Source organism: Rattus norvegicus, chromosome 2, assembly GCF_036323735.1.
Source record: "Rattus norvegicus strain BN/NHsdMcwi chromosome 2, GRCr8, whole genome shotgun sequence".
In the NCBI taxonomy this organism is placed as follows: domain Eukaryota; kingdom Metazoa; phylum Chordata; class Mammalia; order Rodentia; family Muridae; genus Rattus; species Rattus norvegicus.
The window spans coordinates 155494872-155510522 of NC_086020.1; the positions used below are offsets into that span (position 1 = coordinate 155494872).

At 40.6% G+C, this 15651-nt stretch overlaps 1 protein-coding gene across 3 annotated transcripts in view; it reads right to left on the reverse strand.

Annotated features, from left to right (window-relative positions):
- Window positions 1–15651, reverse strand: part of Ift80 (intraflagellar transport 80) — a 94310-nt gene that overhangs the window by 39099 nt on the left and 39560 nt on the right. For all 3 annotated transcript variants that reach the window (XM_063281591.1, NM_001013911.1, XM_039102020.2), the window contains one exon: window positions 5807–5986. In XM_063281591.1, the coding sequence (XP_063137661.1) occupies window positions 5807–5986 (180 nt within the window). The remainder of the gene's footprint in view (window positions 1–5806; window positions 5987–15651) is intronic.

The following is a 15651-nucleotide window of genomic DNA, read 5'->3' on the forward strand; positions in this document are numbered from 1 at the left end:
GTGGGTTGAAACATGTCAAAAGTGTTGAAGTTGGGGCTGGAAAGATGGACGGATAGTTGAGTACATACTGTTCTTAAGAGGACCAGCACCATGCTTAGGTGTCTTACAACCTGTTCTAACAACATTCCAGGTCATCGAACAGACAGCCATCTTTTGGTCACAGACAGCCATCATAGGCATAGGAACACAAACATACATACACATAATTTAAAAAATAGTTTCAAATGTTAACATCTGCATGTTTATAATGAAAACATCAACAATCAAAAATTTGTAAATAGGGTTGGGGATTTAGCTCAGCGGTAGAGCGCTTGCCTAGCACAAGCAAGGCCCTGGGTTCGGTCCCCAGCTCCGAAAAAAAAAAAATTGTAAATAAAGGAAAATAATCCAGCATTTGTCTCATTTCTGAGGAACCAGATAGTTGATAAGACTAAATCCTTTCCAGAAAAACTCCAGCTGATAAATATGGGAAATGCTGGAATTACAGTATAAGCATGTTGCAACCTTTACAGAGAGCTGGTTGTAAACAACTGTGGTCAATGGCTTCTAAATACACTTAGGTAAGATACCCAGCAGGATCCCTTAGGACAGATGGATCAGGCTTACTGTACCTGGACATAATGAAGAATCTTAACACTCACAGAGACAAGCAGACACACGTGCCTTTTGAAGGGACACAGCAGGGAATGCATGGCATCATCCTACAAACTATTTTATAAATATCAATACTCAGAAATACTTTTTTTGAGACAGGGTCTCATGTATCTCCAGCTGAACTCTAAGTAGCGAAAGATGACCTCAAACTGTTAACTCTCCTGTGTCCAACTCAAGCGTGCCAGGGCTCCAGGCCTGGGCCACCACACCTGGTTTATATGGTCCTAGAGATAAAACCCAGCACTTGTGAGGCAAGCAGTCTAAGAACTACCACAAATACAACTGTTCTCATTTAAAATCGCCTCACGTATTTATCACAGCACATGAAGTCTGACTGGCACAAGGGAGCTGTGGAAGAAGCAATGGTCTCTGGAAGAGGCTATATCTCATATACTCAACAGGAGGGGTGGGAGGGGACAGTCACAGCAGAGATAACTAAAATACACTATGTTTGTATGAAATTGTCAAAGAAGCAGCATATTTTAAGAAGGAATGTAGAGAATGTTTGAGTGTATGTGTGACACCATTGTCACTAGAAGTCTTAGTCCCCAGAAACCTTCCTAAAGACTCAGAAGTCTCTCTTCTCTTAGAAACACTTCCAGGCTAGGAGAATGGTTTTAGGAAATGATTCCTGAAAGGACAGTCTTCAGTAGAATGATTTGAAAACTTATTTATTTTTATTTTATATGCATCTGTGTTTTGCTTGCATATTTATTTGTGTGCGAGTGTAAGATCCCATGGAATTGGAGTTATAGACAGTTGTGAGCTGCCATGTGGGTGCTGGGAATTGAACCTGGATCCTCTGGTAGAGCAGTCAGTGAATGCTCTTAACCGCTGAGCCATCTCTCCAGACCTAGAGTGATGTTTTTTAAAAAAGAATTTAAGGAACGGTATTAGTTTCTTTAGGACAACATGAGATGCTGTGAAATAAGCTGATGGCTAATAATCCCTTAAGAAAACATAAAAATATTAAGAAAATATTAAAATAAAAATATTCCATATTTTTAAAAGTCCTATTACTCAAATTATCATACGCTTCTTAAAATCCATATTTCCTAGAGTTTGCTAAGAAAGAGTATCCATTTTTTGTCAATGCGACATAATAGAACCCATCTGTTAATGAAATATCCCAGTCATAAGAGCAAAACTAAAGATACCGAAATCTTAGAACTTCAACATTGTTGAATCTCAGCCAGGCATGAGGCACAGGTCTTTAATCCCAGCACTTGGGAGGCAGAGGCAACAGATAACTTTGAGCTCAAGGCCAGTCTGGTCTACTGAAGAAGTTCCAGAACTACATAGTGAGACTCTTTCTCAAAACAACAAAAATAAAAAGGGAAAGGAATCTCACACAATGGCTTATAATAGATTTTAAAATGTGTCCATTACTCTGTTCAGTTCTAGTCTTCTCCAGGATTCCTCCTTAATACTTCTATTAACTTATATTTCCTCATAATATTTAGATGTTTCCGTTTGATATAAATAAAATTTCCTCAACATTCACTTAGCCCTCCACTTGACTCTGCCAGCAGCAGTAGCGACCATTCACTGTCATTTCATTGTCACAATCTCCTCCAATCCTCATTATTCACAAGAAACAGAAGGGAGAGGACCAGACGGCACATCCTGAATGTCGGCAGCTAACAAACATCAATCTGTACTCCGTGCCAAAATGTGGATAACAGCAAAGAAACGCAGGCCCGCTGCCTAGGGTCTACCTCGTCTCCCACACCGGCCACCCTAGGCCCTTCCAGACCAAGATATCAGCTTTCTCTTTTGGAACAAATTATCTGTTGGAATGCAGCCTGCTGTACAAGAGGTAGATGAAGAAGTCTTCTCATCCTAACCTCTACTAAGTCCCAGGAAAGCTGACATGAGAAGACAGACACTGGCTGATAGCAGCTGCCAGGTCAAGGTCTACATTAACAGCAACAACCCAACGCTGTCTACAGCTTTTTACTACGTAAACACAGTTAACCACAGTTCTACTGCACATCTAAAGCAGCTATAAAACTGCAAGCCTTGCAAGTAAAAGTTGTGATTACTCACTCTTTATGGAAATCCTGTCACCTCCAACAAAAGAAGGTAAGTTGCGAAGAACTACAGTTCCCCATAAGAGAATCCTCCAACATGTCTGAAAGGTACTTCATAAAAAGGCACACTGGGATGCCAAACTGACAAATATACAGCTCCCTTGCTGTGGTGCAATGGTCTGACCAGAGTGACTCTAAGGCAGAGGGGTTTATTTGAGCTCCCAGCTCAAGAGAACAGTCCCCCTGGCTGGGAAGCGAAGGCAATAAATAGCAGCTTGAAGCAACTGGTTACACCATACCTAGAACGAGAGGCAGAGAGTGATGGAGAGATCCTACGTTCCGTTCACTTCCCTGTCTTACTCCAGGGAAATGGTGCCACCCACAGTAAGTGGCTCTTCCCAACTAAATTAACCTAAATCAATTTGTATTAATGTACAGAGTAGTTTTAAAACACTAACCTAGGAGGGACAATAGAACAGAAAACAAATGTTTCATTTGGTGCTGTGCTCCTCATTACTTAGCATAGCACCTGGAAAGCAGTCCTCTAACTCATAAGTATCCAATGGATAAAGAAGGGATAGTACTAAGAAAGAATACTGAATAGGTCCAACTCAACAAACACACTCCTTTATAATCACAGAGAGTGTAACTCTTTATAAATTAAAACGCTTTCTAGTTCTATTTAATTTATCAACTTTGCTTCTAAGGATACCTTGAATTCAATATACCTTTTAAAAGATTCCATATGTAGTGTCACATGAAATGTACCTAGTCACTGAGATGAGTCTTTCTTATTTCCAAACTAACACTCTATTTAGAAGCATGACTATGTTCTCAGGAGAGTTCTCTAGAATATAACACTGGAGTTATTTTGATAATACTAAACTCCTGCACATATGAATAAAATAGTTTTGTCCCAAATCAGCAGATTAGAACTCTCAACGTGATTCTTTGTTCTGGAGATAGTGTCATGTTTTGGTTCCAAGTTAAACAAGAAATATATATTTTATGCTATTGTTTAGATACAACCTTCAGTTTTCAGGAGTTCCAAAGACCAAAGGGATATGTCAATCCCTCCCATGGATGGAATGGGCTTTCACCCAGGAGAGCGGCTGACCTAGTACATTACCCTAGATCCAATCACTAGCATCAGAAAACAAAACAAAAATAACACTCCACAGACCACAACCTGAGAAGTCCACAGTGTGAAAAACTCTTCAACTATATGGCTTCCTAAAACAAAGGTAAGAAGAAACAGAGCCAGGAAGGAAGGAAGGAAGGAAGGAAGGAAGGAAGGAAGGAAGGAAGGAAAGAAGGGAGGGAGGGAAGGAGGGAGGGAGGAAGGAAGGGGAGAAATTACAGACCAAGAGCAACTTAAACCCATTGCAATCACTTGAATGCAGTTGTTTGAATCTTGACTTAAATAAACTTGAAATTTATAACATGTAGGAGACATCTAAAGATGAGCATTTTGTAGAAAGTTTATAAAATTAAAGTTATTATTGTTCGTTTATGAAAATGATATTATGGTTATATTAAAAACAGAGCTGCCCTATGTTTAACTATGTAGAACATCTTACTGATGCAGTAAGCTGTAGGAGTTTGCCTGACACCCAGGGTAAGTTGGGAAGCAGGTGAGGCTGTGGACGGGGCAGGTGAGCCTCCAGCTGATGACTGCTGTGGCTGGATGGTAAGGATATGGAGATTCTACACACTATGCTCTGCTTTTCTTAAAAAAAAAAAAAAAAGACATTTTCCAAGTATAATACTCAAAATAAGCAAATAAAGCAAAGAAAAATTCTACTGAATCTAATACTTAGTCTGGGGATCACATTATTGGCATTTTAAAATCTTGGTACTTGAGCTAGCGAAGTTCTTTAGTAGGTTAAACTTATGTATGCTTCTAATCTTTTACAGGAACTAAAGCCCCATGGCTATGAATACATAAGACAGAGCACTGATAAAGATGAGAGGGTGAGGAGAAAGTAGAACCTCCTCCTTTGGCAGATGATCTTTGGGGGCAACAGTCTGCACAGCAGCTAACATGCTCTTCGGCTGAATTTCAATAAGTCTGTTGGACACTTACTCTAGGCAAGGTACTAAGCTAGTGCCGGCCTAACTGAAAAAACAGAGAGCACAGTACCCACCAGTCTTTAGATGCTTACAACTGACCCGTGGATGTTCTCTGACCTAGAAACATCCCCTCCCTTCTCCCACTGACATACCCTATTTCTGTGTATTAAACTACAAAGTATTCCACTTCAAAACTACACAATATCCCCAAATATGGCAGCTGGCATTTACATATCCCCAAGCAAAGGAACAGGAAGACACAGGAGCAGAAGGTCACTCTGCCTTTCCTACTAACTTGCCCTGAGCAGGTTGTAAGCCTTAGCAAGTGTCTGACCTTTCTCTGAAACAGCTCAAAGGCCCTTCATGCAGTGTCTTCACAGAGGTACTTAGGGACATCCTATCTCTGAAAGCAGAGGGATGTGGAGCAGGGTCTGGGCCCGCGGACTCTCCAGTCCGTGCTCACTGGAGCAGATCACCTTGCCCTAGCCCTCTCTCCACAGCTGTCTACTCTTCCTCAAACCTATAATGACATGTAAAACTTGCACTCAGTAATGTGGCCACTTGTAAATCTGCCCTTTGTCATAAAGGCCTCAGTCAGAAACCCAAATATGAAAAAAGTTCTTCTCCCTTACTTCTTAAATCCCAAGAACAACTTCCTAAATCTTTCCCATCTTAACTTGCCTTACCTAATCCTTAAAAGGCAATTGGAAAAAACATAAAAAGGTTAATTGTATTCACCCATAAAGAAATAGTGCCTTGGAGTAGCTTCTAGTGTGAAACCTGACACTTCTATTCATCTGACTTCTTCAACTGTCCTTCCTCAAGTGCCTCACACTCCCTAAAAGCTTCAAATGTCACTAGCATGTGCTATGTTAAGCACAGTAACTACATACACTCAGGGCTTTCATAAGGGTCTTATGTCATGCCTATAGTCAACGTACTTTCATCGGTGACTGGATGTCTATACATGGGTAAGAGTGACCAATAGGGATACATCTGTATAGTGCAAAGAAGCAGATTTACTGGACTCTGGGACATGATCATACCTGCATGGTTCTTCTCTTCGTTAGCGTTACTTGAAAATTTTTCCACTCCCAGCGCTGCTCCACCACATGTGCAAAGACAACATGGCCATTTCCACAGGCTCCAGCAATCTGAGTGCCATCAATAGACCAGGCGATATTAAATATGCTGCCAGTGTTGGGTTTCTCTAAAGCATATGACCACTAGATGGAAAAAGAAGAGGGTGAAAAATTGATTTATTGCCCCCCAAAAGTGAGAACTTTTAAACATATTAAAATATTAAGGTGATTTTTAAAAGAGTGTATTTTGTGATTATTTATAGCTTTACTTTCTGGAATTTAAATGTTTTGCAGTGAAGCAATGGCAAAAATATATGTCTCTCCTGGAACACACTAACTTCATTAAGGAAGGTATTGACTCCTTAAAGTAGTGGTTCTCAATCTGTGGGTTTTTGTGGGAGGGGTCAAATGAATGCATAACAGTAGCAAAATCACCGTTATAAAGTACCAATGAAAATGATTTTATGGTTGGGGTGATGGGTCACCACAACGTATGGAACTGTATTAAAGGGTCCCAGCATTAGGAAAATTAAGAACCACTGCCTTAAAGGGACTGCTTCATTCAAGTCCACAGACACACAAAACTCCTAAAGTTGATTTCAGACACGATATCATTCCTAAGTCATTTATGCTTGTGAGACAGTGCCCTTCTCTGCAGGGAACCGATCGATCACTGCCATTGTTAGGGCAGAGGAAAAATGTATTTCTATCTGAAATTACTGAAGGTGTTTTCTTGATAGAATTATATGAAAGATACAGATAGAATTTTTTAAATTATACATTAGGAACACAGAAAAACAGTATATGAAATAGCCCCAAAACTGCCAAAACCACACCGCTTTAATGCAAATGATTACTTTTAGGTAATAATGTTGAAAATAGTTTATTGGAAAATATTTTACTCAAAGAATAAAATCTAAGTCATCAGGCCTGGAAGGACACGCCGGCCCAAGACTGTTTATTTTTGAGTTATTCAATCACAAAGGAAATGCACTTCAGTCAGCTTAGTCCCATGAAAGGTAAGCAGAGCCAGCAAGACAGCTCAGCAGGCGAAACACTTGCCACCGAGCCTGACCGCCCATCTGAGTTCAAGACCCAGGGCCTGCACGATGGAAAGAGAAACCCAATTTCAGAGAGCTGTCCCCTGATATCCACACAAGGGTCATGGTATGCAGCTCCCTACTAAACACGCATCCAGACAGCCAGCTTGCTCTGGGGTCACCCTACCTCTACCTTCCAAGTGCTGGAATTTCAGGCAGGCACTGACCACAACCACCTGGCATTGATCTGGCTTCTGGGGACCCAGAAAACAGTCCTCACAGTGGCAAGTACTTTATCAATGGAATCCCCTTGTCCCAAGATGGTGATATTTGCAAACAGAGTTTTGTTGTACAACACAGACTAAGCTGGCCTGCAAGTCTCAATTTTTCAATTTTCCTGCCTATACCGGGGATTACATACACCTGACTGCACTTTATTATTATTATTATTATTATTATTATTATTATTATTATTATTATTAGCAGTAGCAGCAGCCTCATCATCCTCATCATTATTGCTACTATGTATTGTAAGACAAGTCTTACAATTGAACCTAGGCTAGACTGAAACTTGCAGTAACCTTTGTCCATGCTACAACTTCATACTCTCAGGACTCTTGAAAGGGAAAGTGATGGTTTTCTCCAAACAGCCAAAGGCCCAGGCATGAGTACTACTGAATGAATACATGTACGAATGAACAAGCTTATGGCTGTAGGAAGTCCTTTCCAAAGCTAAATGACATGTTTAACTAAAGGTGACCTACAAAATAATTTTTAACAAATTCCAAGAACAACAAAACCCAGATATTAGATATTTTCCCATCAGCCTACTCTGTCAGCACATACAGGATCTCTCATTCAAGACCTGTCTGGGCTACATGTCAAGACTCAGGTCTAAAATAACACATAAAATAAATTAGCCACCTCACAAATGCCACCAAAATTACTGACTGGGTCACCAATAAACTAATCGAGATGCTTTACTAATAAAACTCTTTGGAAATAAAACAATAAAATCTGTCTATAAATTAATCCTCTAAAACTGATCATTTCTACAACACCCTCTACATTCTGTGTTAATTTTTGTTTCTTTATATATTTAAAAATATATTGTATGTGATGGGTGCTCTGCCTGCAAATACATCCGTACACAAAGTGCATGCTCAGTGCACTAAGCGTCCTGGCAAAAGCCAGAAGAGGGCATCAGATCCCCTGGACCTAGAGCTGCAGATGGCTGTGAGCCACCATATGGGTGCTGTCCTCTGGAAGAACAGCTCTAGGCTCTAAGTGTTAGTTTTAAAAATAATGAAACTAAATTCTGTAATAGAAATCTAATTTTGAATAACTTTCTGAGCCTCTCAATCCTAGATAGCAGAAAAGAATCCTTTTGCTTTGTGGTTTATATTTTATGGTTTCTTACAAAATAGGTTCTATATCAAACATGAAAATGTAACTATAAATTCCTCTTTGTCTTTCATTATAAAGTCAGAAATTCACTAACATAAGTAGGAAATTTCTCAGAGGATTAAATTAAAAACTTCTGGTAAATCTGAAATGGTCTGAGATAAAAATGACTGCCTCTGCCTCCTTCCCCATTACTAAGACTTTGTCCTCACCAGCAACTCGCGTGGTCACTGTACTTGAGTCCTGTAGCTGTGTTCATATCATCTCCCCCACATGCCTAAAAACATATGATTAGACCAGGCTTGTACCCCTAACCTACACAAGGTTACTCGTCTCTCCCCTGGTACCAACATGCAAAATTGGGACATGGATGTAGTCTATACTCTTCAATGTAACAGGTGTTCACTTTAAGTCACTTTCCAGCATGGCATTGGGGAAGCGAGGCATAAGTCACTTAGCTGGGAAAGACAGACCAAAAAAAAAAGACGACGACCTTGGATATGCACACTGAAGCAAAAACAAAAAACACAAAGAAAATGCTTTTAGTTTTTTTAGCAATCTACTTCTTGGTTCCTAAGGCCTTCTTAAAATTTCCCTGGGTCTCTAAAAGATTCCTCTGGATCTTTATATCTCTTTGTTTAATGGCTTTTACTTGCATACACCTCAATACATGGTGGAAATCTAAAGTCATAGGCCAGTCATTGCTCCAGCACAGCTTGAGATCCCCCCCACCCTGTGTTTGTTGTGCCCTGAGCAGTTTTACTTCTTGTAGTAAAAGGCAACGAAACAAGCAATTAGTACTCATAAGAAGTAAGTGGCATGTCCAGTGACAGGGCGAGATGGCACAGGATGGTGGAGTTAACAGAAGAGATGATCCTGGAGCCCCGAGCCCTTGTTTTGTACATGAGGAATATAAAGGCCCAGAAGGAGCCTTTACTTTGTAGCACACCTCAGGAGTTTTGACCCCAGAACTCTAGAAATACACCAAAGCAAAAATGTAATAAGAGCTTTAAATTTCACTAAAATAAGCAGTACAATATTTTGGACAATATTTGGCAGTACAATATTTGGACTGGACAGTACAATATTTTTTAAAAGCAGCTGAGGATGCCTCTATAAAGTGTTAACTTCAGGGGCTAGGGAGATGGCTCAGTGGTAAACGGCACTGGCTGCTCCTCCAGAGGATCCAAGTGTGATTCCCAGCACCCACATAACAGCCCACAATGCTCTGTAAATCCAGCTGCACAGGATCCATTGTGCTAATGTGGTCTCCAAGGGCACAGACATACACGTAAGCAAAACGCCCAACACTCAGAATAAAAAGTGTTAGATGTTATGGTACGGAAGAAAAAGACAAGACTTATTTTCTTGCAATCTCTGAAGTTGTTTATGCAAGTCATTTCCCAACAGAGAAATACATATTTAAATGTTAGACAATGACTTAAGTCTTAAGGAATCGTCTTAGTCCCTCTTAATATGAGACAAATGGCCGTTATATACATCATGAACAATGAAAACTTACACAAGGCTCAAAGAAAGTTCCTGCAAGTAATGAGTATTAAATTTAATTTGATTGAATGGATGAGTGAATGAATAGAAGAAAGTCTGAATGTTCAGAGAAAATGAGAATTACAACTTATCTTCTGTGCAACCAATAGCGCCCCCTACTGAAACATAAATGTTACATTGCTAGTTATTTTAGCCTAAAGTACCTTGTATCTTGAGCTTTTTCTCCTTAAATCCTATTTTGTCTAATAACTTGTGTAATTCATTAACAATTCTGAGTGTTTACTTAAAATGCCTATGTTAATTTGAATCACATTTTTAGATATCAAAGATAAAAAGAAAGTTTTATTATAGAACCTAGAAAAATACAGAACCAAAAATCTTAAGTTTATTCCACAAGCAATTCACTTATTCCATGATTTATTTTACTGATAACCTAGTAATGTTCATTTTCCTGGCACATTTCTTAATAATTTACCTTAAAATAATGCTACCTCAAACTGAAGAAATACCTCAATGGTTAAGAACACTTGGATTCGCAACTGTCTGTAACTTTCCTGCTCCAGGGAATCCAATATTGTATTCTGGCCTCTGCAGGCCTCCACACATGTGGCATTCATACACACAGATACACACATAAACATATACAAACGATGCTCTCTCTTTCCAAGCTTAACTTTCTGTTCTCTTATTGTATTTATTTATGTTGGTACTCATGTGGAGGTGAGAGGACAGTTTAGTTGGTTTTCTCCCGCTGCCATGTGGGTCTCGGAGATCAGTCAGGTCGTCAGGATGGGCATCAAGGCCCACTACCTGCTTAGCCATCTCAGGGAACATTTTATACTTTCTTGAATGTATTACAGCTGTGTCAAAAGTATCAAATTATACTTGAGAAAACCTACAGTGACCAATGCTTCTATCCATGTGTTTCCACATTTTCTGGGCAGTGAAAAATGTATTGCTGCTTGTCACTGAAAAGATAGTATTTTGGAGTATTTATACTTCTTTAAGCCCTTGCTTAACTTCAGAATTCTAATTGGATTCTTTTAAAATAATTTCTTTGGTTGGGTGTTGTGGTGCATGCCTTTACTCCAAGCACATGGAGAGCAGAGGTAGGCAGATCTGAGTTTGAGACCAGTCTGGTCAACAAGAGCTACACAATGGACCCTGTCCCACTGTCTCAAATGTTTTCTGTTGATTTATTGACATGTCTTTAAATATTTTGAGCACATGCTCTTTGTCTGACAGGTTCAGGGTTGGCTATATTGGAAATGGCTTTTGTCACCTTTTCCCCCTAAGAATGGACCATTGAATTCTGCTTTTCAATGTGCCTTATGTCTTTTTCTTTTCTTTTTAAAACTGGTTATTTGAAATACCACCCTGTGAATAGCTCTGGAAACCAGACTCCTCACTCTGTCTGAGTAGTTGCCCAGTAGGAACAGCAGTCATCTGTCCTTTTAGAGACTTTTCCAAACTGTTAGCCATAGACTAATACTCTCCTGTGTGGTAACTGAAGTCTTCACTGTGTTATTCAACAGTCAGCCAATGCCCTGACATAGCCAAACAGAGAGAAAAATGCTACCTTCTTACCTCTGGCCATTTGGCTATGCCTGGAGCACTCTTGTAGCATCAAGCCACACCATCAGAAATTCTGATTTGGCCTCCCCAGTGTGTGAATCACCCACAAGCCACCAGCCACAGATGCTGAACGTCTTCCCTGGTCTTCTCATGTGTGTCTGACCCTGCCTTGTATGGTAGACAAGATTCCTAGTAGACGTGAAAGCCCACGAAAGCCCCTGTTCCTTATCTTCCTCTCTCTACTCTCCTAGGTTTGTTTGGGATCAGTCTACTCCCTGCTTTATCTGCCACCTCTCACTCAATTGCTGCTGGTAGCCTTTTGAGGAGGGAAGGAGGAAAGGAGGGAGGGAGGGAGGGATGGAGGGAAGGAGGGAGGGAGGGAGGGAGGGGATGAGGGAAGGAGGAAAGGAGGGAGGGGGGAGGGAGGGTAGGCAGGCAGGCAGGCAGGCTTATCAGGGTGTCCTTCTGACTAACTAAGCACAATCTTCCTTTCACATTCTTAAAGAACTACAGGCAATGCATTTAGGAAAACAGAACAAGTGCCAATCAGTTTCCTACTTGCAGACACTTACTCTTCATTTTGCCTTAATACTACTAAATAAGACCTGAGATGTGTTATACAAACATCATTGTAACTGTGCATACTATACAGTATCTCATCACAGGAAACGCCTCTAGGCAGAGCTACTGAGCTGAGGAATGTATCAGCTGCCCATCAGAGGCAGGGGATGGAGGCAGAGTGCTTATCAAGCATGCACAAAGTCCCAGGACCATGAAAACTGGGCACAGACCTGCCCAGGGTTTATTCCCTAAACAGGGACAAGGGAAAGGAAAGGAAAAAATGCATGGACCAAAGACTACCCTGACCAAAAGACAGGCTAGCAGAGGGCCACCCATACCACACTCCTGTAAGTAACTTCAGGGAACACATTGGCTTATCAAGGCAGACCTGGGCGATCCTTTCCTTGGTCTGTTTATAGTGCCATCTAGGGAGAGTAAATGTTTGTTTTGCATTTCCGGGGTTTGTGTGTGGGGGGGTATCACACAGCAAGTATTCTCCAATTCCCCAATCAGCACTGTGAAAACTGTCCTGGGCCCTGTCCCTTGCTATGGCTTGCACTAAGAGCCACAAAGCAGCAGCTCCCAGCCTCCTTCTAACAGGAAATTAGATTTTGAAGAGGTGGGAGCAGGGAAAGGGGATTTTGACAACTGGGTATTAGACTAAGGAGCAATGCAAACACAGAAATGACCAGAAGAAGAGTCTAAGCCTAAGAAGTGACTGTCTAGAGTAAGATTTCACTTCAGCACATTACAAATAGGGCTCCAAAGAGGACACAGCTCTGCGCTCACAGGGCCTAGCAGGGAGCCTATTACTATTTTGCTAAACAGACATCAAACTGCCCCCTACACTCATATCTTTAGACCCACTGACTTATTGGCGCAGCTGTAAGACCTCATGTGAGAAGCTTCTTTGTGCAGTTAATGCTGAAACTCAACTGGTTAATGTGGGGAAAGTGTCTGTGGTGTGCTCAACCACAAATGGAGCATCTATGTGACACTCCTTTCCCCAAAGGCTCAGGACCATTGTGCAATAGGGGACAAAAAGAAGGTAAGAGCCAGACGTTGGGGAAGACTGGAGTGTAACAGTGTCTTCTAGACATTCCTAGACAACCACACTCACGGGCACGAGGCAACTGGTTATCTACATAAGATCTGCACAAAGCAAGCAGACCAACATTCCAGCCTGCACAAAGGACGGCTCATGGACTCCAACTCTTAGCTAAAGAGCCATTTACACCGACCGAAGCTTCTGGGGAGAGAGAGGCTGCTTTCTTTGTGGATGGAGCACCCAGAGGTTGACCATGCTGCAGAGGATAACCACCCCCCAGACCCTGAGTATAAACTGGGCTCAGTAGGCTACTTGAAAACGTTTCTTAAGGGGCTAGAGAGATGGTTTAAGCAAGAGTGCTGGTTACTCTTCCAGGGGACTGGGTACAATTCAAGTACCTACATGGCACCTCACAACTGTCTGTAGGTCCAGGACATCTAGCACTCTCACACAGACATACATGCAGACAAAACACTAATGCACATGAAATAAAAATAAATCATTTTTAAAAGTCCTTTTAAAAATTTTATAACCAGGAGGTGGTGGTCCACACCTTTAATCCCAGAACTCAGCAGGCAGAGGCAAGTATATTTCTGTGAGTTAAATGCCAACCTGGTCTACAAAGCCAGTTCCAGGACAACTAATGCTACACAAAAGAAACCCTGTCTCAAAAAAATCAAAAATAAATATAAATAAATAAATGTAAAAGAAAAAATAAAATTTCAAATACAGAGTCAAGAACATACCTTTTAGCAATACCCAAGTAACACTTATGCAAGCTAACTAGGAAACTTGATTATTGTAATGTTCAAACAAAGTATCTATCAAAATAACACAAAGTAAGAATAATTCATATATTATGTCATATTCAATTTATGTCATATTAGGGGGTTATCTTCAAGAAATTCATGCCTCTCCCCAAATAAATAGCAAAGATCTCTCTCCTGAACCAATCCCTTTACAGATCAACTTGCTACCCCATTATTCAGACCAACAGCCTAGGCACTCTGCTTCTGTTCTATCTTGTTTCTAATCTGTCCCACACTGACCTCAGAGTACACTCTTTCAAAATGTCCTATCTCTTAAAGGTCACTACTAAGAATCAGTAACTCACCATTGTCCCCACAGTAAAGTCCACATTGCTGCCCCATGCTAAGCTTTGTCTGGTAGACTATAACTCCGTGATTTTGCTTGGTATACCTTTCCCCACATCACTTATTGTTCTAATGTGTTATTACCTGCCTTCCATGATGCTTTACAGGCTAACACATCATGCTGTCTTTCCAATTTCACTGTTCTAGCTATTCAAAAGACTCTCATAGTAAACCAGGTCACTATGGAGCTGTCTCTGGCTGCTGGAGGCAAACACTCTGATCTCAGCCTGGCCTTTCTCGCTCTGCAGCAGTCCCTGAGGGGCTGCACGGAAAAACATTATCTTCAAGCTCTAAACTATCCTCTTCTATACAGTCATAACAGGCATGCTTGGTGAATAGCTCTTCTGTATCAACCCCTGATAATATCCTATGCAAGATCTACTGGCCACACAAAACCTGCCGTACTCTTTCACACTTGGAGGCACGAGACGTTCCTCTTGCCTGAACCTTGGAGAACTACTTATTCACCAAGCCCAATCAATGTCCCACAGGGAGAATTAACCTTCTGCATATCTTCACAGTGCTTTACAAACCTCCTATGTACTTCAGTTTACTTTTCCAGAATTAGTAAGTCTAAAAAGGATATGGTATTAAATGAGATGAATTTGGAATTTGGTTACTTGCATAAATCAATTTTTAAATTTTTGCTCAAATGACATTAAAATGACTATGTACAATATGAACTTAATAAATTAATTACTGGGTATCTACTGCACTTAAGTATAGATAATACTTGAGCTATGGGATCCTATAAACTATAGAGTCAAAAGTAATATATATAAAACTAAAATAGAAAATAAAAAAGCATGATATATTACAAAAATGAGTGTATATGTTCTATAGACATAATTACTGATAGACACCTGAGGTAAAGATCCTTACATCTGAAAACAAATTGAAACAAAAAAAGTTTGTAAGCAATTAGATAATCTAACATCCTGATGATACCATCAGGATGCTAAACAAAGTGAGAAGTTGAAAAACAGATTTCAATACCATGACATGATAAAAAAGAATGCGAGTGAAGAGACAGACCTTAAAGAAGGAGTACAGTTCCCTGAGCAGAAGATGGAAATGAGAACAGTCCATGAAAGGATGAAAATGAAGCTCACACGGTCGGCGCACAGCGGGAATCTCAGTGCTTGAGAGGCAGGGGAAAGATGACATGTTCAAAACCGTCCGGGCTGCAGAGCAAGACCTTGTCTTACCAAAAGAAAGGACAGAGGGAGGGGCTAGAAATAGGGAAGGGGGAGGGAAAAGATGAATAAGAGAAAGAAAACAGAAGTGAAGGTGTGACTAGCAAGACAGGCTGAGGAACCGACGCTCAACCGGACACACAGACACTTAGGAGCTGTGGGGAAGTGACTGAATGTTTGTCACCAGATATCAAAGTGTCTACTGCCAGGTGCAAGGATGAACTGTTTTATGATGGAAAACAAGTAATCAAACAAGTTATAGGCCATTTATAAAGTTCTAAAATTTTAACTAATCAGCTTTGCACTCAAAGAAGGGAAGCCA